Raw genomic sequence first — 27,714 nt, forward strand, 5'->3', positions numbered from 1 at the left:
CCCCGTTCATGCTCTGTCTCTCTCTGTCCCAAAAATAAATAAACGTTGAAAAAAAAAAAAAAAAAAAGATACTGGCCGACCTGGAGTAAAGCCAGGGCGGGCCGGCTTTTGTGGAGTTCTACCTGGGCTGCTCTCCCCCACCGCCCCCTACCCATAGTGACTTCTTGCCACGACCCCGGGGACGTGGAGCACAGCCGACGCCTCATATCTAGCCCCAAATTTCCTGTGGGGGCCACCGTGCAGTACGTCTGCGACCAGGGCTTTGTGCTGACGGGTAGTGCCATCCTCACCTGCCACGACCGGCAAGCCAGCAGCCCCAAGTGGAGCGACCGGGCCCCTAAATGCCTCCGTAAGTGTCAAACGGGTAGGAGGGGAAGCCTCCGGTAGGAGATAAAAGAAGCCACCTCTGGAGGCCAGGGGCCTGGCATCCTCACTGGGCTCTGCCTGCTTTGCAGTGGAACAGCTCAAGCCATGCCATGGCCTCAGCGCCCCTGAGAACGGTGCCCACAGTCCTGAGAAGCGGCTACACCCAGCAGGGGCTACTGTCCACTTCTCTTGTGCCCCTGGCTACGTGCTGAAGGGTCAGGCCAGCATCAAGTGTGTGCCCGGGCATCCTTCACATTGGAGTGACCCTCCACCCATCTGTAGCGCTGGTGAGTGTTCACAACTCCTGCCTGTTCCACAGGGCTGCTCTGGCAAAGATGCCAAATGCTGAGAACCAGAACTCCCCTGGCCCCACCCCCTTCACGTTACCCTTGGTCTCCCCAGCCTCTGCCAGATCCTTCTGACCTGGTGACACCAAGACAAATGCTGGGGTGGGCTCTCCTTGGACAAATCCTTCCCATGATCAGCCTCTTCCCTGCCTTAGTGGTTTGGCCCATTGGTCTCACCTCTGCCCTTGGCGCCCCCCTCTTGTTCCAGCCTCTCTGGATGGGTTCTACAGCGGCCGCAGCCTGGATGGTGAGCCCCCCGCTGAGGGCCTGGGAAATAGTCTCCCTGCCCTGGCTCTCACAGCTCCCAGGCCATGGGTTGCCCAAGCAGGGAGGGAGGAGAAAGAGAGAGGTCTGGGACCAGCAGAGCAAAAGTTCTTTCCCTGCCCCTAGCTAGCTAGAGGGAGCTGGTGGCTGGATTCCCCTGGGCAGAGGTGAGGGCAGATATGGGCTCTGGGTGACAGGGACTTCTGCCCCAATCCCGACCTCTGTGTTTTCAGTTGCCAAGACACCTGCTGCCTCCAGCACCCTGGATGCCGCCCACATTGCAGCTGCCATCTTCTTGCCATTGGTGGTGATGGCGCTCTTGGTGGGAGGTGTGTACCTCTACTTCTCTAGGTGAGTCCGGTTTCCCTTCCTGCCCTACATACCTGACTCACTCCTGCTGGGCAGGAGCACTTCTGACTCACGGGATTTTCTGTCCCACAGGCTCCAGGGGAAAAGCCCCCTGCGGCTGCCCCAAACACGACCCCGCCCCTATGACCGCATTACTGTGGAGTCAGCATTTGACAATCCAACTTACGAAATTGGAGTAAGTACCTATGCCATTCTTTGCACCCTATCCAGGACCTCATCTATGCTCCCTTGGGCAGGTACCCCTGAGGGTCCCTCCAAACCCTCTCACTCTTTCCCTTTTCCTGGGGAAGGTGGATTATGGGCTGGCAAACCTTATACAAGTTTCCAACTCCAAGCAGTCTCTTTACTTTGCAGGAGACGAAAGAATATGAAGTCTCCATCTAGTTGGGGCAGCCTGGAGGAGTCAGCTCAGCCCAGCATCACAGCCCAGCAGCAGAGTTTCCAGCCTCCTGCTGTCCCTACACCTCCTGTACATACCATCTGGGAAGAGACGCCACCAATCCCTCAAGAAGCTGTGCCCTTCCCCACCTGTAATGCCCTCCAGGGCCCATTTTCTTGGTACCACTGCCCACATAGGGCCCTTCCTTGGGTTCAAGTCAGGGGGCATCTGCCTCTGGGCAGAGCACAGCTGGAGCACATGCATCAGGAACCAGCATTCTCCTGACTCTCCTTCATGCCCTGGACCTCTAGCCTGGAATCCACAAGCCGAGGAAGAGCACCTCTCTCCAGGTGACCACCATCCAGCTCGGCATGTGGCACCTTGCAGCGGGGTTAACTTGATGGTGGTGGAAACTGCACCAGGGTGCTCCTCACAGGGCCATCACTAGTGGCCAAAGCTGCTGTCAACAGTGACCTCTGGGTAGTCCTGGCATGCTGACACCAGCCCCTCGGGCGGGGAGGTCTCTAGTCCTTCTCTAAGGCCCCAGGAATGGACAGTTCTGCTTCCTGGAGGCAATAATTCTAAGGGATCCTAAGGGGCTTAGGGACCCTACCCGAAGCTCAGGTTGGGCTTCCCTAGGCACTCATGCTCCACACCAAAGCAGGCCACCCCACTGCTGCCCTGGCAGCCCTATACCCTGAGGAGAGGGAGATCTTCCCCTGATGTCAGTCTGGCTTTACAAACATCTTCTTTCCCACTAGTCCCTCCTCTAACCCCAGCCACTTGCCAGTCTCCCCTCCTGGCCACTGTGTTTTGGGATAAGGGGAGTGGGCAGGCATATTCTGGAGAGGAGCAGAGGTACAAGGGCCCAGGAGTTTGGCATGGAACATGGGGTCAGAGACCCAGGGAAAGACCCAGGAGTTGGCTACAGGCCACTTTGAACATGTAATGTATTATATGGGGTCTGGGCTCCAGAGAACAATCTTCTATTTCTGTTGTTTCCTTATTAAAATGGTGTTTTTTGGAAAAAAAAAAAAAAAACAATGGCCAGGTAGATGGTACTTTCTTGGAGGGAAGGGAGTTGGGAAATAAATGAGATGTGGACATCAAGACCAGAAGGCATGCTGGACCCACCAACTGATCGCTCCCAGATTTTATCAAACAAATTACATGCAGTACTCCAGGGGCTACTGTTCCAACAAGGTCAGTGCAACAGATGGCAGGTGAAATAAGAGGCCCTAGTAGGTGGCCCACAGGGGTTTGGAAGCCCAGGAATCCAACCGCTCATCTACCCCAATGCTTCCTTTCTTCCTCTTTGCTAGGTCCAGAACTACAGTCTGGCATACTCCCAAGCTGCTCCTCAGTGCCACTGTATTGTTGGCAAGGCCCAGGAAGCCTGATGCCTCTCTCCTTCCCCTTCTTTCCCAACTAGCAATGTTTAGAAAATTGGAACCGGATTCAGAGACTGAACCCCTGAACATGAGGCCCTAGTCTGTCCTGGCCTCAGGGAACATCCAGACTATCAAGAGGAGGGGCAATGCAACGTAGGGTAGGGACTTGGCTCCTGTTTTAGCAAAAGCCCTATCCGCGGGCTCCAGAAAGAAGTTGGCTGGAGAGAATCTGCTTAAGTTTGCCATGTTTGGTCACTTGTAGCACCAGTACCCCTTCTCTATGGCTTCCCTATGGCTCCCAGCACCTCCTGAGATGAAAGTGTTAGTCCAGCCCTGGCTCCCAGCATGCATACCCATGCTTAGAGGTGTCCTCGGCATGGCTGCTCCCCAGAGTAAGAGAAAGAGGCAGGCAACAGAGTTATGGACACTTCAGAAGCCAGAAGACAAAATCCACGAAGGAAATAATGGCAGCAACCAGCACCTTCTACTTCCACAGTCTTCCAACAGAGAGGTCTTGATCACTTATGGCTGCCCACCTCCCAGCTCTACCACAGGCCTCCTCGAAGGCTGGAGAAACTCCAGCCGATGTAGAGTGCAGTGCCTATATTAGCCACAAGAGGTCACTTCGGAAGACATCTGTATCCCACCTGCTTGCTAGCTCTCCTCAATTCCCCTGGAACAGCCAGGGCTGGAGCTCTCCAAGGTGGCACCAACTTCCAACCTCTGGGCTGACCTCACCCTCCAAGGTCTAAGAGGAAGGTGTGTAGAATGATTAGTTCCCCTGGCACTTGTCAACAGAGCCAAGTATTATTTTCCTCTCTAGCCCACCACCTGTTCCTGTTCTCCACTGCAAATGACGATGTTGATCAAAGCAAAGCCTTATTCATTTGCCATATGCCAATGGACTTCTCTGCCCCATAATGCCTTCAGGCTGACACAGCAGCACAGCTGGGTCCTGAGCAGTAAGAAGGAATCAGTGGAGAGGGCACATGTGGTTCCAACTTCTGAGGGCCTGTGACATGAAACAAAGCCCCAGCAGAGATGAAGTCTGGCCATTTTCATACATCTAGCTCAGCGCTACTCTCTCTGAAGTCCACCTCTCTGGGCCATAGCCACTAAGATTTCTTGTTTGCTGAGGCTGGGAGAGGGCAGAGAGCGGCCAGTCTACATGACATCTACACACACACACACACACACACACACACACACACACACACGAAAGATAAGGCCTATGACCTTATCATTCTTCCCAGGCACCAAAAGGATCATCAGAAAAGTCAGACAAACAGAACCCTAAGACCACACACAGACATCCCTACTATCTAACTCAACCTCCTTAGTATCCCAAAAGAAGCAGCAGCAAGAACTCCATACAGACAATTAGCATGGTGTAGGGGAGAGTGTCCTGGCCTGAGAATCAAATCTGTTTCATTCATACATAAGTCTGCCATAAATTCACTATGCGAACTAGGAAAATCACTGCTCCTATGCATCTGGAAATGAGATTAACACAGATGGTCTTTAATCCCTTTCTAGTTTTATCCTTCTTCAAACGTTAAGTACCCCCTTAATATCAGAGGTGAGCTGGACACAATTACCTGGCAACAATGCCAACTAAACGCCTAGTGGCAGGCACAGTGATGCCATTCCCTTCGCCACCTCTTCCCCTACCGTCAGGCAAGAGATAACTGGCCATCTCTGAAGACGACACCAATGGGAGGGAAAGGTGCCGTGGGGGGTGGGGAGGGAAGCCCAGAATTCGAGGTGAGGCCTTCAAACTACAAATCCCAATACACAACACTGCAGCTCTCAAAAGCATCCCCTCCCAGCAGGCAAATCACTCTTCCCCGAGGCCATCCCACCATACAGTGCACAGCATGCACACAGAACTACGGCTCCCACAAGCCACCAGATCCCTCGCGATTCTTGCGCCCAGGTTGCAATGCGCTCGCGTCCGCCCTTTGGCCCTCTTGCGCATTGCAAACTGGGAGTTGAAGTCTTCTATGGGCAGGTAGCTGGGCGTTGTCAGCGTTACTAACTCTTCGCTGTTGGCCTCCTCTGGAGTCGTTCCCAGGGACAGTGATCAAGAGAGGATAGTAACGAGCAGGCGGAACTCTCCATGGTGTCATCACTACGCAAGGCAGAGATTCTCAGGCTAAAATTTAGTGTCGGGAGCGAGAGGGAAGTGTGAACAGTAGCCATCCAACCCCACACCAAAAGAATAGCTTTCCGTCGCGGTGGCTTTTCTTTTCTCTTTACCAATATGGCGCCTAGTCCAGCCACACCTGACGCTGGGAACCAAACGATCCAGTACAATAACCCTAGGAGCACAGCTGTCACCGACAGCCTACCAGCTCCAGCCAACACCACACCTTACTCCTTCCTGTTCATGCCTGAGGACTCCAAGGACATGGTAGCCTATATCCCATTACCAAAATGGCGAAAGTAGAAGCATTCTTGTTAGGGCCTGCAGGTGACAATACGCTTGCGCGGAAGGCGGCTGTGTTGTGGGGAGGGAGGGGAGCATTCTCAACACGCCTGCGCAGGAACAGAGTATTCTTGGTTCTATACACAAACACCAATGGATGAAGAGCCCCCATGTTCCTGCGGCTGCGCTGTGACCCTTAGAGGCTCTCCCAGACGCCTGCGCGAGACCTCAGGTCCCGCCCTCCTCTTCTCAGTACGCTGGCGCAAGGCAGAAAGGCGGGGCTTCGGCGCTCCAGACGAATGCCAGCGCGGCTGCGCGCTGGGGGGTACCCCCTCACTGCGGCTGCGCGGGAGCCCGGCCGCCGGCTGTCACTGCGGTTGCGCGCGGCGAGCGGCGATCCCGGGGCGCCTGCGCGGGTGGCTTTGCGGGCGCTCGCGGTAAGTTTGCGCCAAGTGCGCGGCAGCCGGGACGCAGACGGCGGCGGCGGCGAGAGGCGGAGCCCGGGGACCACCCCCCATCACCCTCCCCGCAGTCACCTCACGTACCACAACCTCACCTAACCTCTCACCCCCCCTCCTATCCCCCCAACCCCGGGATGGCAGCGCCCGCCAGCCTTCCCGGCCGGACCAGCGGTCGCCAGCGCCGGCTTTAGCCTGTGGGACTAGGCCCCGCCGAGGCCTGACCCCCGGAGCCGGGACCCACCGTGCAGCCAGCCGCCGGGCCGGGGTTGAGGGGCCGCTCCCCCCTCACGGCCCGTGGGGAGGACGCTGCCGTCCCGGGGACTGGGGGCCGGGGGGTGGGGGGGAGCCAGGGCGAGGAAGTCGGGACCCGTGTTGGGAAAAAAGAAGGGGGGCCGGGGTCAGGAGCGCCCCCTCCCCCCGCTTCCCCCCTCCCCCGGGGTTGGGGGGGCCGGAGCAGAGAGCGCCCAGCCCGGGAGGTGGATGAATGTGGGAGAAAATGGAGACCAAGACGATCGTGTACGACTTGGACACGTCGGGGGGGCTGATGGAGGTAAGAGTGGCCCTCCTCATCCCCTTCCCCCAGCGCCGGGAGGGAACCTCCGCCCTCCGCCCCACAAAGCCGGTCCTGAGCTCACAGCGCAAAAGGGCCGGGGGAGGGGGATTCTTCCTCACCCAGATTCTCCCTCCCTTCTTTGCAATTCGAGGGGCTGAGCTTAGCCTCCGAGGACGTTTGCAGCAGTTTCACCTACCCGCCGCCCTGGATTCGCTCTCCCGAGGCACCAACCCACTCCATGTCGTTGCACCGGCGGGCCTCCCCACCCCCTTCTTGTCGGCCCCTTTGTGCTTCCCCCAGCACGTCCGGGTACCGGGTTTCAGGCCTCTCCAGAGCCTGGCTTTGGAGTCCCCCACTGTCCATACAAGGAAGTGGCGAGAAGGGAACCGCGCACCCTCTCCCCATCCCCCTACCCTGATCCTCCCCATTTGGAAGAGGCTGTTCTCGTTGTGCTGCAGGAACGCTGTTAGGGTGGGCTCCCCCCGGTTCCGGGGGGCTGAGAGGTTCTGGGAGCAGCGTGGATGGGAGGAAGAAGGACAAAAGGGGGGAGAGGGGTGGGTGACGGAGAAGCCCTGCCGGGGGGGCGACGGACCGCCCGGGAGCTCCGAGTGTGCACACACGCCGTTTATGTGTGTGTGCAGCAAATCCAAGCTCTGCTGGCTCCCCCCAAGACGGACGAGGCAGAAAAGCGGAGTCGGAAGCCTGAAAAAGAGCCCCGGAGAAGCGGCAGGGCCACCAACCACGACAGCTGCGATAGCTGCAAAGAAGGTGGGGATCTCCTGTGCTGTGACCACTGCCCGGCCGCCTTCCACCTCCAGTGCTGGTAAGGTCTGGGGACCCCTTTGGAGCTCCTTCGCTGACCCTTCTCGGCACATTCCTTCACCCGGCCTACCCCTGGCTGCCGAAATAACGGGCGCTTGCAGCCGCTAGCTGACTTTCTGCAGCCGCTGGGGCGAGCGCCTCCCCGCCCCCAGGTGTCTGCTGGGATCTAGCCGTTTGGGGGGGGGGGGAGGAGGAGCAGCAGTGTGTCCGGACCCCGAGGTGGGGGTTGGGACGAGTGAGGAGAGCCCCATCTGGGATTGGAAGTCTCTGGGTAGCCGGGACAGAGCCGGCAGGGCACGGCCGGCGGTGGCGGGGGAGGAAGGGGAGGAGCTCCGGGCCCGGTGCCGCTCGCCTGCCCGCGCGCCCGCCGCCCTCGGGGTCCTGCCGGGCTGGGCTCTCCTGCGGGCGGGTGCGTGGGGCCTTCGGCCGCCCGAGCTGGCCTGGTACGGACCCGGGGGGCCGGACGCCCGGGCGCTTGCGACTGTGGAAGAAATCATGGAGGGTGTCTCTCGAGTCCGCCTCTTCTCTGCTTCTCTGTTTACAATATGGCGACCTGCCTTTAAATTATATTTTTATTCTCAGCGCCATTTTGGCTGCATATATGATTTGCAGACGTCTCCCGGGGAACGGTGGGGGTAGAGGCTCGGGGTCCTTTCTGCAGAAGCTCCTCGGGGGCCAGGGCTAGGATCTCGCCGCTTTGGTCCCCTTTCTCTGGCTCCGCTTGCCCCCTGTTGCCTCTCGGAGCTGCCTCCCTCTCCCTCCCCGCGCTGCCGCCTCTTAGGAAATCGGGCCGGGTTAGACAATTAAAATTGCCCTTGGGCGCCGATTTCACTTCGCTCCGGATCGGCGAGCCCTTCGCGGCAAAATTCTTTGCTGCTGGGGCAGGATTGTGTGCGGTTGGCTCCGCGAGGGCATTTTTAAGGAGCTGAGAGCTGGAAAGCTGAGCGCTTCCCCCCGCCCCCCCTTACTGAACGCGAGAGGAGGGGAGAGACCGGAGAGAGAGGGAGGGACCTGGGTTGATCGCCCGCTGCGTGATCCTCCTCAGCAGCTCAGCCCAGAACAATCCGGCCAGGAAGAGTTTAAACTCCAGTTTCTGCCTGGAGAAATCATCTCTGCCCTCCACGAAAATCCTCCATCAGCGCAGGGAACCCAGATTGCGTCGTGTTCTGATGGGTGTTGTTCTGTCGTTCAGCAACAGTTGAGTGAAACAGGCGTTTGTGAGAGAGCGGGAAAGAGAGGGGCTTCTGTTTGTTCCCCCCCCCCCGTTTTTGATATTGCCTTTTTTTAGTCCTCTGGAAAAAAAAAAAGAGGTTTTCCTTCTGTTCTCTACAGTGTTCCATTCACATTCTGTCTCTCTGTGGAGTAGTGCTTACTGTATATTTGTACTAATTGCAGGTTTTGGAACACTTACGAGACAGATGACTGATACCGGGCAAATTAAGTCTGTGGTCAGAAGTTATGTAGGAAGTTCCCATTACCATTCCCAAGATGCTTTTGCCCAGGAGGGCACCCCATCTTCGCTTGTAATGTTGCAGGGACAGAAATGGTTATCCTGGAGGAAGCTTTGTTGCTGGCTTTAAATTTTTTATTATGTAGTGACTAATACCAGCAGGAAGGGTCTGTGGTTTTTTAGCCTTTGCTTCCTGTAAGGTGTGATCTACCTGGGGAAAATCTCTCTGGTCAAGTTTCCTGTGCTGGTCTTGAGCAAGGAAGAGATTTGTACCTGGATATGTTATGTTGTTTATCAGTTTTTTTCCTGTTGCTTGTGTTTTTTATTGTGCTTGTTTGATACATATACCCAGACTGAACTGTAGGCTTCTTGATTTGAAATGAGGGTTAATGTTTTACCTCTAGGAGGAAGCTATTGTTAACCAAGAATGATGACTCCTGTATTGAGTGAGAATTTTGTAAGCTCATTATCTTTTTTTTTTATGTTTATTTATTTTTGAGAGAGAGAAAACACGTGAGTGGGGGAGGGGCAGAGAGCGGCGGGTGGGGGGGGGGGGGTGGAGGACACACAGAATCCCAAGCAGGCTTCAGGCTGAGCTGTCAGCACTGAGGGATGCGGGGCTTGAACTCACCAACCACAAGATCATGACCTGACCTGAGCGGAAATCCGATGCTTAACCGACTGAGCCACCCAGGTGCCCCTATAAACTTATTATCTTTAGTCTCATTTGCTTAGACCATTTGTTTAGTAAGCTGAGATTGTTTATTAGAAACTTTAGGTATGGAAAAACTGTTTTGCCTGACTTTCGGCTTTGAAACTCTAAAACCCAACCTGGATCTTCTAATTAGAGGAGTGTAAGTCTTGTCAAGTTGTAACAATTAACAGTTTCTACTTCAGCTAGGAGAGAAGGAGGTACTTTTAGCTGTTGGTGAGACTCGGGTTTGCCCAGACTGCATTTCATTGAATACTTTTCTTTTTTTCTTTTACTTTTTTTTTTTTTTTTTTTTTTAAGGCCCATGAATGGGAGCTGGTAATCAGAGATTCGAGAACCCTAGTAAATGAGGCAGGGTTTGTTTCACATTTCCAGTTCTCTCTTTGAAGATGCCAGTACTGAATGTACCATTGACTTATCTGAGTTATTGTATAAATTACAAAACATTCTAGATACTGGTACAAACGAAGGAAGCTTTCTTTTAAGTGAGGCTTTTCCCACTTTCCTGCCTTCTGTTCCACTCTTTCCAGCACAAGTGAAGTACTTCGTTAACCGTCTCCACCAGAGTTTAGGTCAAGCAGTTGACAGCCTCAGAAATTTTGATTCCTGAGTGTGCTGGCTTTAATTCATGCCATTACTGCTTACTTGTGCCATGTGGGAGTGCAGTTAGGTATGGCTATATTTTCTCTTGCTTCCCTTTTTAACTTGCTAAGACTGGATTACAGTTGACCCTTGAACAATGCTGGGGTAGTTTAGGGGCACCGACTTGCAAGCATTAAAAAATCTGCATAACTTTTGACTCCTCAAAAACTTAACTACAATAGCCTACTATTAACCAGAAGCCTTACCAGTAACACAATTAACACCTGTTTTGCATGTTACGTGTATTGTGCACTGTATCCTCATAGTAAGGTAAACTGTAGAAAAGAAAATGCTATTAAAATCATAAACAAGAGAAGATACAGTGCTGTACTATAAAAAATCTGCATGAGGCGCCTGGGTGGCCAGTTGGTTAAGCATCCGACCTTAGCACAGGTCTTGATCCTGTGGTTCATGAATTCGAGCCCTGCATTGGGCTCTGCACTGACTTTGCAGAACATGCCTGGGATTCTGTCTCTCTGCCTTGTCCCACTCTCTCAGTCTCTCAAAAAAAAAAAAAAAACAAAAAAAAAAATCCACATACAAGTGGACCTGCAGTTCAAACCCATATTTTCCAAGGGTCAGCTGTACTTAGATAAGCAGCGTACTGTTAATTTTCTTAATATTCACAATGTACAAGAGTGAAGGTGGAGGTTTTACAAATCCTGTAGATCCTAATTTCAGTGCTGCTGTGGGTCTTCATTCAAAGCTGTCTGAGACAAGTTCTTTTTTCAGTCTAGTGTCCCTTGTCAGCTTGCCTCAGTGAAGGAGATCTAGTAAAATGTTCCAGAAGTGATTCTAGGCAAACTTTACCTCCTGGGCGTAGTGACATAGCCATAACCACAGGGGATTTTTCTAAGATAAACTGCTGGAGGAAATGACTGGTCAGATAAACTGTTTTAATTGTCTTTTCTTTTCTCAGGGGCCAGTGCTTTGTGTGAGGAACAGTTCTCTCTTCCCAATTAGACTGGAAGCCCTATAGCTGGGTTTTCTGTAATGATCCCCTGGGTTGGGGAATGAATTGCTCTGTGCTCAGCCCCATGACCTCTCTAAAGAATTAAACTCGAGGAGGTGATTTTTTGTTTTTGTTTAAGTGATAGTGTAATCATTTTATCTAAGTTGAACTGGTTTATCAGTTATTCAGAGTGGTAGTAGGGGTTACTAAACCTGCCCCAGGAGAACTGGAAAGAGATATGGGGTTTTTTTGTAAGTGTTTTCTGGTGAACCTGACCTCTCTATCATAATCGTCATGGCATTCATTGGACTTTCGGAAAATACTTGTCTCCATGGATTGGTCCCTAAAAACTGGTTTACAAAAATTACGATAACTTGTGGAGCTCTAGTTGCCACTGGCCCATCTTTGTGTTTGAAATGGATTGGATTGTTCTCACCGATAAAGTGAATCAATACCATAGGTCTTCGGTAATGAGGCTGCCTGGAAACTGGATGTTTTCCTCTGATTGCTTTCTCATGGCATTTTGCTCTAGATGACCGAGGGACCAAAACGGTCTGATTGAGAAGTGCATCTACCTCAGCAGACCTCAGCATGGTTGCTTCCCGTCAGACAGATTTCTGTAGCATTTGCCTCCGCATGTTATATTTGGAATTGTTGGCCGGCTTTCCTCTCTTTGGTGTTGGCAGCAAGATCCAAAATGAGGTTTTCGAAGAATGAGAGTAAAAAGGTCTCTGTGCACAGGCAAAACTAAGCTCAGCTTGGAGTTTTGCATATTTAATTTTCAGTGAGTCATAACAAGAAAGGTTTCACACATAGAGTAGAAAACTGCCTTGCAGAAAATCTTTGCCGTTTGAGCATTTAAGAAGGTGATTTTTCTGATTTGTTGTGTTTGGCTCCTCATGAGAATAGTATTGTCTACTGATGAATTAAAGTACATTCTTTTTTTTAATTTTTTTTTTTAACGTTTATTTATTTTTGAGACAGAGACACAGCATGAACGGGGGAGGGTCAGAGAGAGAGGGAGACACAGAATCCGAAACAGGCTCCAGGCTCTGAGCGGGTCAGCACAGAGCCCGACGCAGGGCTCGAACTCATGGACCGCGAGATCATGACCTGAGCCGAAGTCGGCCGCCCAACCGACTAAGCCACCCAGGCGCCCCTAAAATACATTCATTTTAATATTACCTTATGAATCCGTTGTTTCTGACATTTTAAGTGCTTAGAAGCTTAGCACTGAAGACCTGGAGGTGACAGCATCTGGCCTTCCTCCCGTCACCCTGCCCCCTCAATAGTAAAATGATTCAACAATAAACAAACCTGATTTGGTTTTATGTGTATTTTATTTATTTTTACATTTGCTGCATTGCATTGGAATCTGGGTGTGTAGTATTGTTTTTAAATGTTCCACTCAAACAGGGAGGGTCTGATAACATTCAATTTTAGCTCAATTTCGCATGCATGCTTTGTAAACTTAATGTGGGGCTAAGGGGCTGATTCTTGTGATAGGAGTGCTTTGGTTCATAGATAAGAGGATAATCACTGTTTAATAATAATAATAGTAATAATATTTCGAATGAGTTGTTTACTCACAAAATGTTGGTGACCTAGATGGCTGTGGTTAAGACAGGAAGTGTCAGAGGGCACCTGAGTGGCTCATTTGGTTGAGGGCCAGACTCTTGGTTTCAGCTCAGGTCCTGATCTCATGTGGTTAGTGAGTTCGATCCCCGCATCGGCTGGCTCTGGGCTGTCAGTGTGGAGCCTACTTGGGATTTTCTCTCTCTGCCCCCTCCCCTACTTGTGCGCATGCACGCTCTGAACAAATAAACAAACAAACCAACCTTAAAAAAAATGAAGTATCAAATTTTTTAAAGTGAAGGAGGAGGTAATGCTCTTCAAAGGTAACAGTGTTTGTGTAACCTAAGGCAAGTAGTTAGTGGTCCTACTGTGAGAAATTTTTCATTTTGGGCCTATCCCCAAAGTGATTACAGGATGCAGTTGTAATCTCATCAATTTCCTGCTGCTCCTTAAGGCTCTCAAAGTACTTTACAGATGGGCTCCACTAACTAAACTTTGTAAATGACTAGTGTATTTTTTTGTGTGTAAGTATATAAAAGACATGTTTAGGTACTGTCTTCTTTTACATCTGGAGATGGGATTCATGTTGGTCTGTTTCCATTTTTTAAGTATATCTCCAAGATAATTTTTTAAAAGCCAAATCATAAAATGAGACAAATAAATTATCTAATTTGAACTGAAAAAGAATCCAAATAGTCACGACTGTGTGTCAGATGAAACACTGGTTTTTATTGAGCTCTCAGTGAAAAGACCAGTGATACTCAAAAGGGCTCAGTGAGATTTCAAGGTTCACGCTTGTAGGATTTATCAGTACTTCATCCCTTTTCATGGCTGAATACTAGTCTGTTTATGCATATACCACGCTTTTGTTTATTCGTTTATCAGTTAATAGACATTTGGGTTTTTTCTCCTTTTGGCTATTGGGAATAATGATGCTGTAAACTTTTGTGTGCACATTTTGTGTGGACATCTGTTTTCATTTCTCTTGGTTGTGTACCCAGGAGTGGAATTGCTGGGTCAGAGGGTAACTCATGCTTAACCTTTGAAGAACTGCTAGACTGGTTTCCAAAGTGGCTACGCCATTTTGCATTCTTACCAGTATAGGAAGCTTCCAATTTCTCCACATCCTTTCTAATACTTGTTATTATCTTCTCGATAAAAACCTGTCCTGTGAGTGGGAGTGCTGTTTTTTGTTTTGTTTTGTTTTAACTTTTTTAATGTGTATTTATTCTCGAGAGACAGAGACAGTGTGAGTGGGGGAGGGTCAGAAAGAGAGGGAGACACAGAATGTAAAGCAGGCTCCAGACTCTGAGCTATTAGCACAGAGCCTGACATGGGGCTCAAACTCACAAACTGTGAGATCATGACCTGAGCCGAAGTTGGATGCTTAACTGATGAGCCACGCAGATGCCCCTTGATTTGCATTTCCCTAATGGCCAATGATACCAAACATCTTTCATGTGCTGATTATCCATTTGTGTATTTTTTTGGAGAAATGTCCATTTTGATCCTTTGTCCAATTTTAATTGGATTACTTGGGGGTTTTTTACTATTATTACTAGGTTGTAAGAGTTCTTTGTATATTCTAGATACCAAGTTCCTTGTCAGATACATGATTTGTAAGTATTGTCTCCCATTCTGTGGGTTGTCTTTTCACTCACCCATTTTATTTTTCTAATTTTTGAGTCTTAATGTAGAAGAAAGGTAGTTGATTTAAGCGCACTTCAATGGCTGTGCTTTTATTATCAATGTAATGACAGTGAGTAAAAGGTTTCTTCTGTGAACTCCAGTCAGGATGGTGCATCTCAGTGGAGAGAACCTTATCTGCCACCTGCCTTAAGGCACCACTAGCCACAATATAAAATTTCTGTGTATAGAAATCCCTCGTACTTGGAGATTCCTAGTTTAAGGAGGACAATTTTAATTTTCTCGCTTTGATTGGTGGCAGCTTGGGATGGAAATCACTCCAGATCAATTGAGGTATCTTTTGAACTCCATTAACAACAAAAATTGTACGCTGTGGTGAACTCACCTGTTTATATGTGTCTTTATGTAGGCCCAGATAGCAATAAATAGGGAGACAGAGTGAAGAGAATATTTGCCTGAAGGTTTTATATAGGTTATAAAAACAAACAGTCTGTTTTGATGCCCCCAAGAGGATTTTTGCTACCTAGAAATGCAGATGTCCAGCTTCTTAACAGAAATGGGTACATCTTTTCTCCTACAAGTGCTAAGGCAATAGAAAATAGATGAAGCTGAATGTCATTTGCTTTTGGTATACATAAGAGTATTAAAATCTATCTCTGAACCTTCTTGCCCCACCCCCAGTACATACACAGTTCCTTGGCGTGTAGTTAAGCAGGCCACCCTAGTCAAAGATTCTGGTTGGGGTTTTGATGATGCTCTCGGGGTTTTGATGGTTGTATTATTATGATCATGCAGCACAGGCTCCTAGAAATGCATTCTTATTTTAAGGTGCCAGAATTTTAAATCACCACAGCAGGGGGAGGGGGGCAGTTTGTTTTCCCACCTCGACTTTGCTCTTCCTTTAACTTAAGAGTCCCCAGGGAGTACAAACATGGCCAGCTGCATTGCCATTCAATGAGTGACACTTATAAGAGCACCTCCGCATAATGCTAGCCTCCCAAGAGACCGGACAGGAGTACAGCTGTCCCCCTGCCAGTTTCCTGAAAGAGGAGGACATTGTATTCAGTGCAAGTCCTAGACCAAATTTCAGAAAGGCACTTTGGTATTGCAGATTTGTCACCATGCCCAGGACGCATGCACAGGTCACTAGCTGACTGCTTTTCCCATGACTTGGGAGCAGTTAAGAAGAATAAGAAGGTGACTCCTTTTTATGCCTGCCATTTACAGATGTCAAAGTCTTCATCCTTTAAGCCTAATACTATTTCTGAATCTAGGTCTCAGCAAATAAGAAAAAAAGATGAAGTTTTAGCACATTTGCACGGGAGATGGAAGACGCTTGAGGGGTACAATAGACACTGATAAAAGGAGAAATCATTGCTTTGACCCGTCAGCAAAAAAGAATTTGTCTGCTATGTAGAGCTGTTGTTGAATTCACGGTAAACAAATTCTGAGTACACCTTACAGACTGATGAAATTTCAAGTAATGTAAAACTTGACTCACTCATTCAAAAGGCTACTTTCCCTTTTGCAACCGTGTACTAAATGCTCACTAAACTACTTAAAAGCCAGAGGCTGACCCGTTTCCTCCGCTCCCTGCTGTGCAATACCTAGTGGTATTACAAATGAGAGAGACACAAAGATAAGCACTGGTTGGGGAACAGAAACGATGTCTAGTTCTACCAAGTGGGTGGTACCTTTGTTAAGAAAAAACATGGTGACCATTCCTTTCTCCCCAATTACATTTGCTTTCCTGTATGTTAATAGCGTTGGTTTTTTTTCAACGTTTATTTATTTTTGGGACAGAGAGAGACAGAGCATGAACGGGGGAGGGGCAGAGAGAGAGGGAGACACAGAATCGGAAACAGGCTCCAGGCTCTGAGCCATCAGCCCAGAGCCCGACGCGGGGCTCGAACTCACGGACCGCGAGATCGTGACCTGGCTGAAGTCGGACGCTTAACCGACTGCGCCACCCAGGCGCCCCAATAGCGTTGGTTTTTAAGTCTTTGCCCTTCCCGGGTTTTTTTGTTGTTGTTTTGTTTTGTTTTGAGACAGAGCACAAGCCGGGGAGGGGCAGAGAAAGAGGGAGGCACAGAATCCGAAGCAGGCTCCAGGCTCTGAGCTGTCACCATAGAGCCCAATGTGGGGCTCGAACTCACGGACTGAGATAATGACCTGAGCCGAAGTCGGACGCTTAACCAACTGAGCCACCCAGACGCCCCTCCCTGTTTTCTGATAAACTGTACAAGATATATCTCCCAGGAAATGTTTCCCAGTCTTGAAAGGACAAAAGACAGAGAGTGTTAACAGCAGGGGGGGGACTCCATGCCTGAACCTACCTTCAGTCTTTCCCACTGATTTGGGCTCTGCGTGAGGCTCTTTTGAAATAAGCTTGAGTGAGCAAGAGGACTCTCCGCGGTGTTTGAATTTAACCGTAGCCCAGAGACATCACTTTACCACCCGGCCACACAAGGCTGAGGGAACCTCTCAGAATTACTAGCAAGCTTGAGTTCCAAGGTGGAACCCTGTTTGTAGCAGCATAAACACATTTACAGACTTTCTATCCAGCTGTGATCCTTAGAGGGATGTTGAATATTATTTTTCTCTGCTCTGCATTTGTGCAGAGAACAGAGCAGAGAAGCTAATGAAATGCATAGAACTTTAAGTAATTGTAGGTACATTACAAAACTGGCAATGAGTAGCTACTGTTGTTCTTTCCACCAGCCCTGGGGTCCTATGCTGAGCTGGGAGCTTTTTAATTCTCACATGCATTGAACCATCAGATAGCATTCTACTGATTTTTGGTTTTAACGAAGCTTTGGAAACAGAGGGAAACTCTACAGTGAACTTTTTCAATTGACAATCCTCAATTACTGGTCAAAATGCATTATGAAAATTGTACTTCATTAATCTTGTTACATGTGTCCAAACTTATGACTTTTCCTACCTAGTCCTTCCTTTAAAATTTTTTTAAGATTTTTTTTTTTTTGAGTAATCTCTGCACCCAACATGGGGCTCGAACTAATGACCCCAAGATCAAGAGTTGGGTGCTCTTCTGACTGAGCCAGCCAGGTGTCCCTTATAATTTTTTTTTATGTTTATTTATTTCTGAGAGAGACAGAGCTCGAGAAGGGAAGGCCAGAGAGAGAGGGAGACACAGAATCTGAAGCAGGCTCCAGGCTCTGAGCTGTCAGCACAGAGCCCGATGTGGGGCTCGAACTCAGGAACCACGAGATCATGACCTGAGCTGAAGTCAGACGCATAACCCACTGAGCCACCCAGGTGCCCCTTATAGTTCTTTTTATGCATAGGCTGGCTATATTCAACTCTCCTTGATCTTACTTGCCATTTTTTGTTTTTGTTTTTTTAAGTTTATATATTTATTTTAAGAGAGACAGAGCAAGAGCTTGAGCAGGGGCTCGAGAGAGGGAATCCTAAGCAGGCTCTGTGCTGTCAGCGCAGAGCCCAATGTGGGGCTTGAACTCACGAACCGTGAGATCATGACCTGAGCTGAAATCAAGACCCTTAACTGACTAAGCCACTCAGGCTCCCCTTGCTTGCCATTTTTTGAAAGCATCTTAAATATAGGGAGTATTCTGTCAGTGATTTTGGCCTTTTGATAAACATTGTTTGGCTTTATCATTTTTTTTATATAAATTTATTTTTTTCAACGTTTATTTATTTTTGGGACAGAGAGAGACAGAGCATGAACGGGGGAGGGGCAGAGAGAGAGGGAGACACAGAATCGGAAACAGGCTCCAGGCTCCGAGCCATCAGCCCAGAGCCTGAGGCGGGGCTCGAACTCCCGGACCGCGAGATCGTGACCTGGCTGAAGTCGGACGCCCAACCGACTGCGCCACCCAGGCGCCCCTATCGTTTTTTTTTAATGTTAATCATTTTTGAGAGTGTGAAAGGCGGGGGGGGGGGGGGGGGGGGGGGGGGGTGGGGGACGGGTGGTGCAGGCGGCAGAGAGAGAGGGAGACACAGAATCTGAAGCAGGCTCCAGGCTCTGAGCTGTCAGCACAGAGCCTGACACAGGGCTCGTACCCATAAACTGTGAGGTCATGATCCGAGGTGAAGTCGGACGCTTAACCGACTGAGCCACCCAGTTGCCCCTCATTTTTGTTTTCTTTATCCTTCCTTTTTACTCCTCATGGTTTTGCCTGGCTTAGATAACACTTAGCCATTCTAGCTTAACTTAATTCTTATAACACCTCATTCCACGATATCAGACATCTTTGACTGGAGGCTTCAGTTTGTTGGTGTTGAAGTAAGCTGTATGGTAAGAAAAGTAGCTGCAGTTTATTGAAATTATGGGAAAGAACTCATGTCCAAGATTTGTATGCTTGCTGCGTAAGAGCTTTCCTCAAATCTTATCGTTTGTGTGCACACGATCAGACCTTTAAGGATGATCATTCTTTGGTTAGGGATCATCTGAGAGAAAAGTGGGCCAAAGGGAAAAAATTATGGTGCTCTCTCTCTGAGAAGTATGTTCACCTCCTAAATAGGTCACTGGGGGTATAACTGGAAGGCTTCAGAAGCTCAAGTCAGCACTTAGCTGTGGCATCAAACCACGACAGCATAGTTTGACAGTATGCCCAGGAGATTACTTCAATCATGTAGGGTGGGGAGCTTTAAGGTTTATGAGTAAAATTGGGGGGGGGGGGTGGTAAAAGAGGGAGGGAATAGGCCCTGTGCTGCTTTGGTGCAAATTATTATTATTCTCTATTTTTCCTTTTTTTAAGGAGACCCTGTCAGAGGAGGGTAAATTAAGCAGAAATCCTCCTTAGGGAGAAGCAGCTGGGTCTTAAGTAGAAACCTGCTCCCTGTATTTAGTTGGATTTCAAATAAAGACATTGCTAGTGTTTTTAGTTTTCCCAGCCTTTATAGAATTTGAGGTCCAGTATCTCTAAGATGTAAACTGATCCAGATTTCCTGAGCTGTGTGTGCAAAAAGAATACGGCCTGGTTGTTTCCTTGTTCTGGATAGTCCAATAAATTTGGCTACGGAACAGTACCCAGTTTTCCATACCTCTGAGACTCTTCTGGAATACACAGTTACAATTGTGGATTCTTCTTTCCAATGGAACATTCCCTAGGAACATCAGAAAGTGTTGAGGCCAGAATGTTGACTTCCAAAACAGGTGGGGGGCTCCAACATCTCTGATAAGGTGAATGAATGAAGCACATTTTTAAAATGTCTGTAGCCAGCTCATTTGCCATTGTGGAGAAGCCAGGATTGACAGAATAGCCAAACTCATGATAGATAAGGCCCTGTGGCACCCAGTTTCAGCTTGTAGAGAAGTTAGCAGAGGGAAAACACCTGGTGTAACTGTTGGTGCTCTACCCTCCCACCCTCCTTTTGCTGCACTGACTTTATAACCCTGTTCCCCAGGTGTCCTTCACTGGGAGGATGCCACAAACCAGCTCTGCATAGAAGGCAATGAAATTTGGGGGCACAGTCAGCTAGTTTGAAAGGACTGTATGCCTGTGGAAGTGACGCAACTAGCTAAGTTTCTCAATGGGGCATTTGTAATGGCCTGGCACTTCATTAGTTTCCTTGTTAACACTGCTACTGAGGCTTTGCATGAAAAAGCCAGCAGTCCTTGTACTTTTTATGTACTTTGTGGCATTAGCTGTGCTTGAGTCAGTAGCTAGGATGAAGGAGGGCAAGGACCCCTGAACTTTGTTTTTACCTCCATTGCCTTTCAGTATGGCCATCTTCCCTGCCTTTGAAAGGTAGGCTATATTTGAAGATAAAAACTGATGCCCATACAAGTGTCCAGAGGAAACTTACTGTTTAATGCTGGCATTTAAATTTCATTAGATTTTGTTTCTTCAAAACTTAGACCATTAAATTTGGATATATTAAGACAGCTTTTAAGTTTTAAAAGATATTTTTAAATTAAATTTTACCTGGCACCTCTTCGCTTTTCTAGAACAGAAGCTGGTTTCAGTTTACAAAAGGCTTGTTTTCTGTGCTCCTAGCTTCCTTTGTAGATCAAGATGGCTGCCAGGAGGCTGAGACGTGATGGTGGTCCTGTCAGTGATCACCTTCGCTCCCATTTTGGCTAATACCAACATATTTCCTGAGCTGGCCAAGGGCAGCAGGCCTGGTCTGAGGGAGAGTGGGCCTGTTCTGAGCATGTATTGTCTTTTGCAGTCACTCTTAACACAATGCCGTTAAATATAATTGCAGGATTTTTATCTGGTAGTGGACCTCAGATGGATGGATGAGACCCATGAACTGTGAAATTAAAAATCAAAACTGCTCAGTGCTATTGTTTGCTGGTTGAACACCCCACCACCACCCAAAAAGGGGAGGGGACATATAGATGGGGGGGGGGGCAGTGAAATCTTTGTTAGTCTGATATTTTAACTGAAACTGCCACATATGGCTCGAGAGCTTCTGATTCTTGGTGAATGATGGGTTCTGACAGGAAAGACCCTAGCAGTTCATGCGACTGACCTCTTTTAGAAGAGAGCCCGAGTGGAAGGCTGTTGGTGTATTGTGTACAGATATGCTGTCTGCATAGTGTTCCTGTTCAGCCTTTGTATTAAATAGAATATTTTGTCAGTCTAGGAAGAAAAAATGAAGTGTCTTCTTTCTTAAATATTGTTCATCCATCTTGCTTCCTTTTGTCCTAAGACACATACCAAAGCTTTTAATTTGGTTAAGTGATATTTCCATGTCTCCCCAGCTGCCTTTGGCTCAAGTTTTAAAATGTCAGTGTCACTTAGCTGGATGGACAGTTGCAAACCATATATCGGTAACCTAACGTGTTTTTTAAAAACAAGTCCACAGCCCAACACCATTTTTATCTGCATGTTTTAATGCAAAAAAATAGGTCTCTGAAATAAAAGGCAGTCTTTCTGCTTCCTTGTCTCCCTCTCTCTCTCCACCTCTCCCCTCCTCCCTTTGTTCTCTTGTTCCCCTCCCCCTTCTCCTTTCCAGTTCCATATTGAAAAACTGCTTGCGCTGGATGGATAATTAACACAGAGCTGTGGAGCAACAGGTCCCATTGGTGGCGACTAAATCTGAAGTAAATGTTAATATCGTGCAGGTTCATATGTATTAATAGGTGGGGGAGATGAGTGAGGTTAGACTCAGATCAGCCACACTGGTATATGACTTGAAATAGATCCTCTTAATTAGAGAGCCAAGAACCATGACAACTAACGTCTTCCACCTGCAGTGGTGGGCTGCAGCCTCATTAGTGAATGAAAGAGGCATTCTAAATTAAAACTGGACTTCATCCTTTGGCTGTGAGTTGGGATCATCTGGCTCTGGGCTTTGAATCTTTGACATGGAGAGGTCTATCAATGCAGGCATTACAGTTAGCTGAGGGGTGCAAGTTTGTGGTTTTCTCTTTGAGGACTCCAGAAATAGACTTTTTTAAAGTTGTATTTATTTTTGAGAGAGGGAGAGATTGAGCCTGGCACAGGGCTCAGTCTCACAAACCATGAGGTCATGACCTGAGCCGAAATCCAGAGTCAGACGCTTAATGGACTGAGCCACCCAGGTGCCCCAGGCCAGGGCTTTTTTTCTTTTTTTTTTTTTTTTTTTTATTCCTAAGTTTATTATTTACTTTTTGAGAAAGCAAGTGGGGGAAGGGCAGAGAGAGAAGGGAGAGAGAATCGCATGCAGACCCACACTGTCAGCACAGAGACTGATGTGGGGCTCAAACTCACTAACCATGAGATCATGACCTGAGCTGAAGTTGGACACTTAACCTACTAAGCCACCCAGGCACCCCTGGGCCAGGGCTTTTTAACAAATGATCTGGGAGGAAACATCCAAAGCAGTGAAGATGGATATTCTGCAAAAGCTCTGTCCACAGGGCACTCTTTAAAGAGCTACCAGTTTTCCAAGACAAGCCAGCTCGTGTACATTCTGGGGCTCACCTTCCTTTCTATGACTTGGACAGTTCTCAGAAGGAATCTAAAGGTTCATATGCTATTGGGTTCTAGATGGACATAAAACACCCATTCCCAGGAAAATGTCCTCCCTTCCAGAACTTTCCTTCTTTCAGGTATTTTTTCAAAATACAGAAATACACCTGCTTCCAAAACTATAGTTTCCTCCTGAACCCCTCAAGATCCTTAACTTTGCCGTCTTTAAAGGATCACTGACTGACTTACCACTTGCTGAATACTTCTGAATTATGGAAAAAGAGTAGGGAAAAGGTCACTGCCACCTTCAGATACCAAATAACCAAATTTCTGGGGCTCTTTGAGTCTGGCATCTGTGCACAGTTAAGTCTTACATAGCTCTGTGTGGCAAGGATCAGGGTGTATTCGATTGTATGTGGTCTCATTGTCAACTGTTCTTTTCATGATGTTCTAGCCTGTGATCCCTGAGAGCAGGGACCATGTCTGAAATTTCACCACTTAGCACATTGCCTAGCATAAAATGATTGTCCATTAAATGCTTGAGAGGACAAATGACTTTGGTCCTCTCTCCCCAAAGGAGAGTAGTTTGTTTCTTGGTGGGGTAGACAATAACCACTTGTCCCTCCTCCAGTGTGGTACCTCCAGCGTGGCTTTGGTTAGTAAGCAGTGGGAACTCAATAAATATTGACTGATGTCGAAGGAAATGCTCGACCTTGAGGGTTGAGGAAGATATTTTAGCGAATATTCCACTGTGTTCCCCAGAAATAAGAGAACTACCAAAGGTTTTTTACAAACAGCTTGGGCTCAAGATTTGAAAGAACCAGGAAACTGATTCGAGTTCTAATTCTGCAGCTTAACTGGCTCCATGGCTTCAGATGAGTCCCATTTCCTCACCTGTATGACGGGAATAAGAATTGTCACAGTGTGCTGGTGAAGATCAAATAAGAGCATCTGTGAAAACACTTTGTGAACTGTAATATGCTATGTAGACGTAAGATGAGATTGTCACTCTGCTGTTTCTGAGCTTTAGTGACTAGGAAGCGTACTGATGTCTTTACAGGCAGTACTGGCTCATTATAGTGTCCTCATGGTTTTCACTGCTGCACAGCAGAAACTCTAATAGAGCATTTCCAACATTACCTGACTTTTAACTTTTAATGATTTCCTTTTATAGAGAATGGCTCTGAGCACCTTGTCTTCGTTGATATATAGGGATGAGCGGGAGCTGAGACAAAGCCTTGTTTTTCTTGACAGACATATCCTGATTTAAAGACTCTGGTAGGCGTGTAATCGTTTCAAAGTTGCACACTAAACTTATGGGAACACCATTCTTATGGGAGAAAGAGCTTTAAGATGGGCAGCTGAGATGGGGAAGTCTCCAGAATGTGTTATGTACATGAGTGTCTTGAAGCTGCAGAATCTCCTTTCTCCCTGGAATCCTCTCCCTGTTGGCAAAATTTCTGATAGCGAATCAAACCAGTCTGTCTGCACAACAGCCTCTTTCGGAACTAGTTCCTGAGCTTATTACTCCAGTGACAGTCTGTCTTTCCTGGATCCATTTCATGAATCCCTTTTGCTCTAGATATTTGAGTTGAAAAACTGCCTTCTACATATTAGCTTGAAAGGAATTACTAGGAGCAAAGAGGAAACATTGTCATGAGAAAGCTTTATCGTGGGCAGTTTTTGTATTCCGGGTGCACCTGTGATGTTTGTTCATTTTCTAGAAACATAGACTTTCCTTCCCTATCCATCCTATCATATATTACTGCCTTCTCTCAAGATAGCACATTTTCGGGGCACCTGGATAGCTCAGTCGGTTAAGCAGCCGACTCTTGATTTCAGCTCAGGCTCAGGTCATCATCTCACAGTTCGTGGAATCTAGTCCTGAGTCCAGCTCTGTGCTGACAGCCTGGAGCCTGCTTAGCATTCCCTCTCTACCCATCCCTGACATGACTCGTGCACTCTCTCCCTCTCTCTTGCTTTCAAAATAAATAAATAAACATTTAAAAAGATGCCACATTTTCAAGTTTATTTCAAGATGCGCATTCTGTCTTTGAGAAAGCAGCAAAATCTCAACAAGGTCTCACTTTTAAATGTTCTGTGCTCATCCTGGAAATAACATTCTGACTTCTCTGTACTATTCCCTAAACTCACAGCCCTTATCACACACTTTAGTGCAGACAAGAGGAGCCTGTGCCCATAATCTAGAATTCTGAGAAACAAGTGTTCTTAAGGTCGGTATCTCTAAAATCGATCCTTTAGAAACCAACCAGGAGCTACTTTTAAGAGCCCCTTAATACAGACTTTAAGCAATTTACCCCTGTGTTAAGAAAAAGAACCAAGAAACCAAATTGTTTAAAGAGGATTTAAATGAGTCAGGTTGGTTTGCAAGTATGGACTTTGACTTTGATATCTTACCATTTCGTGACTTAGAAAACAAATTATTTTGTGTGCGATTTAACCACCAAAACAAGTGCCTGCCTAACTGCATTGCTTTGCCTCATTTGCTTCCTAGAAGCCAATTTTAGTATTCCCCAGTTCTGTGTGTGTGTGTGTGTGTGTGTGTGTGTGTGTGTGTGTGTGTGTTTGTGTTTACTTGAGAGAGTGTGTGAGCAGGGGAGGGGCAGATAGAGAGGGAGAGAGGATCCCAAGCAGGCTCCACACTGTCCGTGCAGAGCCCGATGTGGGGCTCGAACTCATAAACTGTGAGATCATGACCTGAGCTGAAATCAAGAGTCAGATGTGCAACCAACTGAGCCACCCAGATGCCCCAGTGTTCGCCAGTTCTCTAAAGCTTTATTGAGTACTTCGTGTATGCCAGGCACCTCGCAGAGTGTGGAGGTACAAAGGTAAATCATAGAGAAAGGGGTTCCAGTGCATAATAGTTTCAGTACAGTGTGGTACAGAAGTGCTATAGGGAATCAGGGGCTGCCAGAGAAGGCGTCCTGGAGTTGTGGGGAGCCACCAGGTTAATGAAGCTAGAGAAAGAGGCAGGATTCTGGCCACAAGGGTCTTAACCTACAATACTGAGGAGTTTGAACTTTATCCTATAATGGATAGGGTAGGGGTGATACTGAAGGGCTTTTTAATAAGGAGGGTGATATGATCAGAATTGTGTTTTCAATAACTCATTCTGCCAATAGGGGTTGGGGCTAGATTGAGGGAATCATGAAGGGTGGCCAGGAAGCCATTTACATCTTAGTAAAAGGTCTCGATTCAAACCACCTTGCCTTGCCCTTCTCTGCTTTACATGTTTGGTAAAGAGTATCTTGGTACAAAGCCAAATGGGCAGATGAAAAGAAATGATGAAAAACAGAATCAGAAGTGACAGCCTTTTCAGGGTTAATTTTAATATGATGGTTGCTGAAGCATAGCAGAGTCTGTAAGCCTTTGCAAATTACATGCATACATTTCATTAGTTTGGATGTAGCCTATGCAGAAATCCATTGGTGAGAACTAGGGAAGACTTTACAGGTGACATTCACCTATGGTCCTCTAGGGCTTGAAGACCTGTCACAACAGGCCAGTATGCCTCCAGGTTTTCTGCATCCTACTAAGGATCTCCTGAGATTCCACCAGTGAAACAGGGAGGAAAGGAAGCAAAGAGCTGTGAGGACTTAGTGGATATCCTGACATGTATATTCAGGTCTCCAGGGAAGCGTGGCAAAGCAGAAGCTAGGAAAATTTGCCAAGCCAAGTGCTCTTGTAGATAGAAACAGTAGAGCAGCATAATATTAAGCCTTGGGACTTCAAGAAGAGTCCTTATATATTCAGCCCTCAAATTATTTTTTTAGTATTTCTTTTTTTTTTTTTTTTTTTTTTGGATAAAAAACTCCCTTCTGACTGCTAGGAACCAGATATAAGAATTTCTTTAGCATAAATGTATCCTCATTCTCCATAACAGAATTTCTGATTCTGTAGGCCTGAAGTGAGGTCTCAGAGTTTGTGTTTCTTTGCTAGTAAGTTCCCTGATGACACTGATGCTTGTTTCTGATCTGGGAACCACACTTTGAGAACTGCTACTGTACAGACTTAGAAATGTGACTCTCTCAAGAATTTAATAAGGTCTCATACATATGGTTCTTGGTGTAACTTTAGTGGAAATCAATGATCTGGAGGTTCAGTAAGGCCAGCCCTATACAGCTCTAATTTTGATTCAGTATTGACTGAGTGACTACTGTATGCACAACCTCTGTATTATAAAGCTACAAGGTGGGAAGAGATTTAGTCCTTGTCTTGGTCCCTCTAATGAAAAAAATAAGAGGGGCACATGGCTGGCTCAGTCAGTAGAGCATGTGACTCTTGATCTCAGGGATGTGAGTTCAAGTCTCGCATTGGGCATAGAGCTTAACTTTTTAAAAATTGGATGGGGGTGCCTGGGCAGCTCAGTTGGTTAAGCATCTGACTTCGGCTCAGGTCCTGATCTCATGGTCCCTGAGTTCGAGCCCCGCGTCAGGCTCCGTGCTGATAGCTCGGAGCCTGGAGCCTGCTTCAGATTCTGTGTCTCCCTCTCTGTCTGCCCCTTTCCTGCTCTCTCTCTCTCTCCCAAAAATAAACAAACACTAAAGAAAAAAATTGGATATACAGATGGATGGATAGAGAAAGAAAGAAAAGAAAAGGGAAAAGAAAGAACTGGGGTGCCTGGCTGGGTCAGAAGAGTGTGCAACTCTTGATCTTGGGGTTGTGAGTTCAAGCCACACTTTGGGTGTAGAGATTACTTAAATAAAACTTAAGAAAGAAAAAAGAGGGGGTGCCTGGGTGACTCAGTTGGTTAGGCATCCGACTTCAGCTCAGGTCATGATCTCACGGTTCATGGGTTCGAGCCCCGCATTGGGCTCTGTGCTGAGAGAGAGCTCAGAGGCTGGAACCTGCTTCAGATTCTCTGTCTCCCTCTTTCTCTGCCCCTCCCCTGCTCATGTTCTCTCTGTCTCTTTCTCTCTCTCTCTCAAAAATAAACATTAAAAAAAAAGAGAGAGAACTGCCACACAAGGGAAAACATGAGAAGTCGCAAAAGAGAACTAAATCATACAATCCACATATCCAGGAGGTCCCAGTAATCCAGGCAGGCACATGGAGGAGCTGTACTCAGTTACATGTTGCTGTGTAACAAACTACCCAAAACTCGGTGGCTTAAAACAGACACTGGTTATTCTCTCGCACAAGTCCATGTGGTGACTTAGCTCAGCTGGGTGGTTTTTCTGTTCAGCATTGTGTTGTCTGGGACCACAGTACTTTAGAGGCTCTACTAAGCTGGCATGATCTAAGACAGCTTAGTCACATAGCAGTAATTCATGCTGGCTTTTGGCTTGGAATTCAGAGGAAGCTGTTAATTGGAACGCCTTAACTCTCCTGAGTGTGGCCTCTTGGCGTGACAGCAGGGCCCTGAGATGGAACATTCCAAACATGAAAAAATGGAATCTGCAGGTCTCTTAAGAGCCAGCCTCGGAAGTTACAACATAGGTCACCT

The 27,714-nt window shown here is 47.5% G+C and overlaps 2 protein-coding genes across 5 annotated transcripts in view; both read left to right on the forward strand.

Annotated features, from left to right (window-relative positions):
* Nucleotides 1-2,766, forward strand: part of SEZ6 (seizure related 6 homolog) — a 46,513-nt gene extending 43,747 nt beyond the window's left edge. The window contains exons 12-17 of one of the 4 annotated variants that reach the window (XM_045487879.1): nucleotides 158-349; nucleotides 456-653; nucleotides 922-960; nucleotides 1,211-1,328; nucleotides 1,419-1,521; nucleotides 1,685-2,766. In XM_045487879.1, the coding sequence (XP_045343835.1) occupies nucleotides 158-349; nucleotides 456-653; nucleotides 922-960; nucleotides 1,211-1,328; nucleotides 1,419-1,521; nucleotides 1,685-1,717 (683 nt within the window). In that variant the 3' untranslated portion in view covers nucleotides 1,718-2,766. The remainder of the gene's footprint in view (nucleotides 1-157; nucleotides 350-455; nucleotides 654-921; nucleotides 961-1,210; nucleotides 1,329-1,418; nucleotides 1,522-1,684) is intronic. The other 3 variants (XM_045487880.1, XM_045487881.1, XM_045487882.1) reach the window with 3 other exon arrangements.
* Nucleotides 2,767-5,916: 3,150 nt separating this feature from the next.
* PHF12 (PHD finger protein 12) overlaps nucleotides 5,917-27,714 on the forward strand; it is a 41,574-nt gene continuing 19,776 nt past the window's right edge. Inside the window, exons 1-2 of the mRNA XM_045487878.1 lie at nucleotides 5,917-6,555; nucleotides 7,200-7,381. Coding sequence (XP_045343834.1) covers nucleotides 6,490-6,555; nucleotides 7,200-7,381 — 248 coding nt within the window. The 5' untranslated portion in view covers nucleotides 5,917-6,489. The remainder of the gene's footprint in view (nucleotides 6,556-7,199; nucleotides 7,382-27,714) is intronic.

The sequence above is a fragment of the Leopardus geoffroyi genome, chromosome E1, assembly GCF_018350155.1.
Source record: "Leopardus geoffroyi isolate Oge1 chromosome E1, O.geoffroyi_Oge1_pat1.0, whole genome shotgun sequence".
NCBI lineage: Eukaryota > Metazoa > Chordata > Mammalia > Carnivora > Felidae > Leopardus > Leopardus geoffroyi.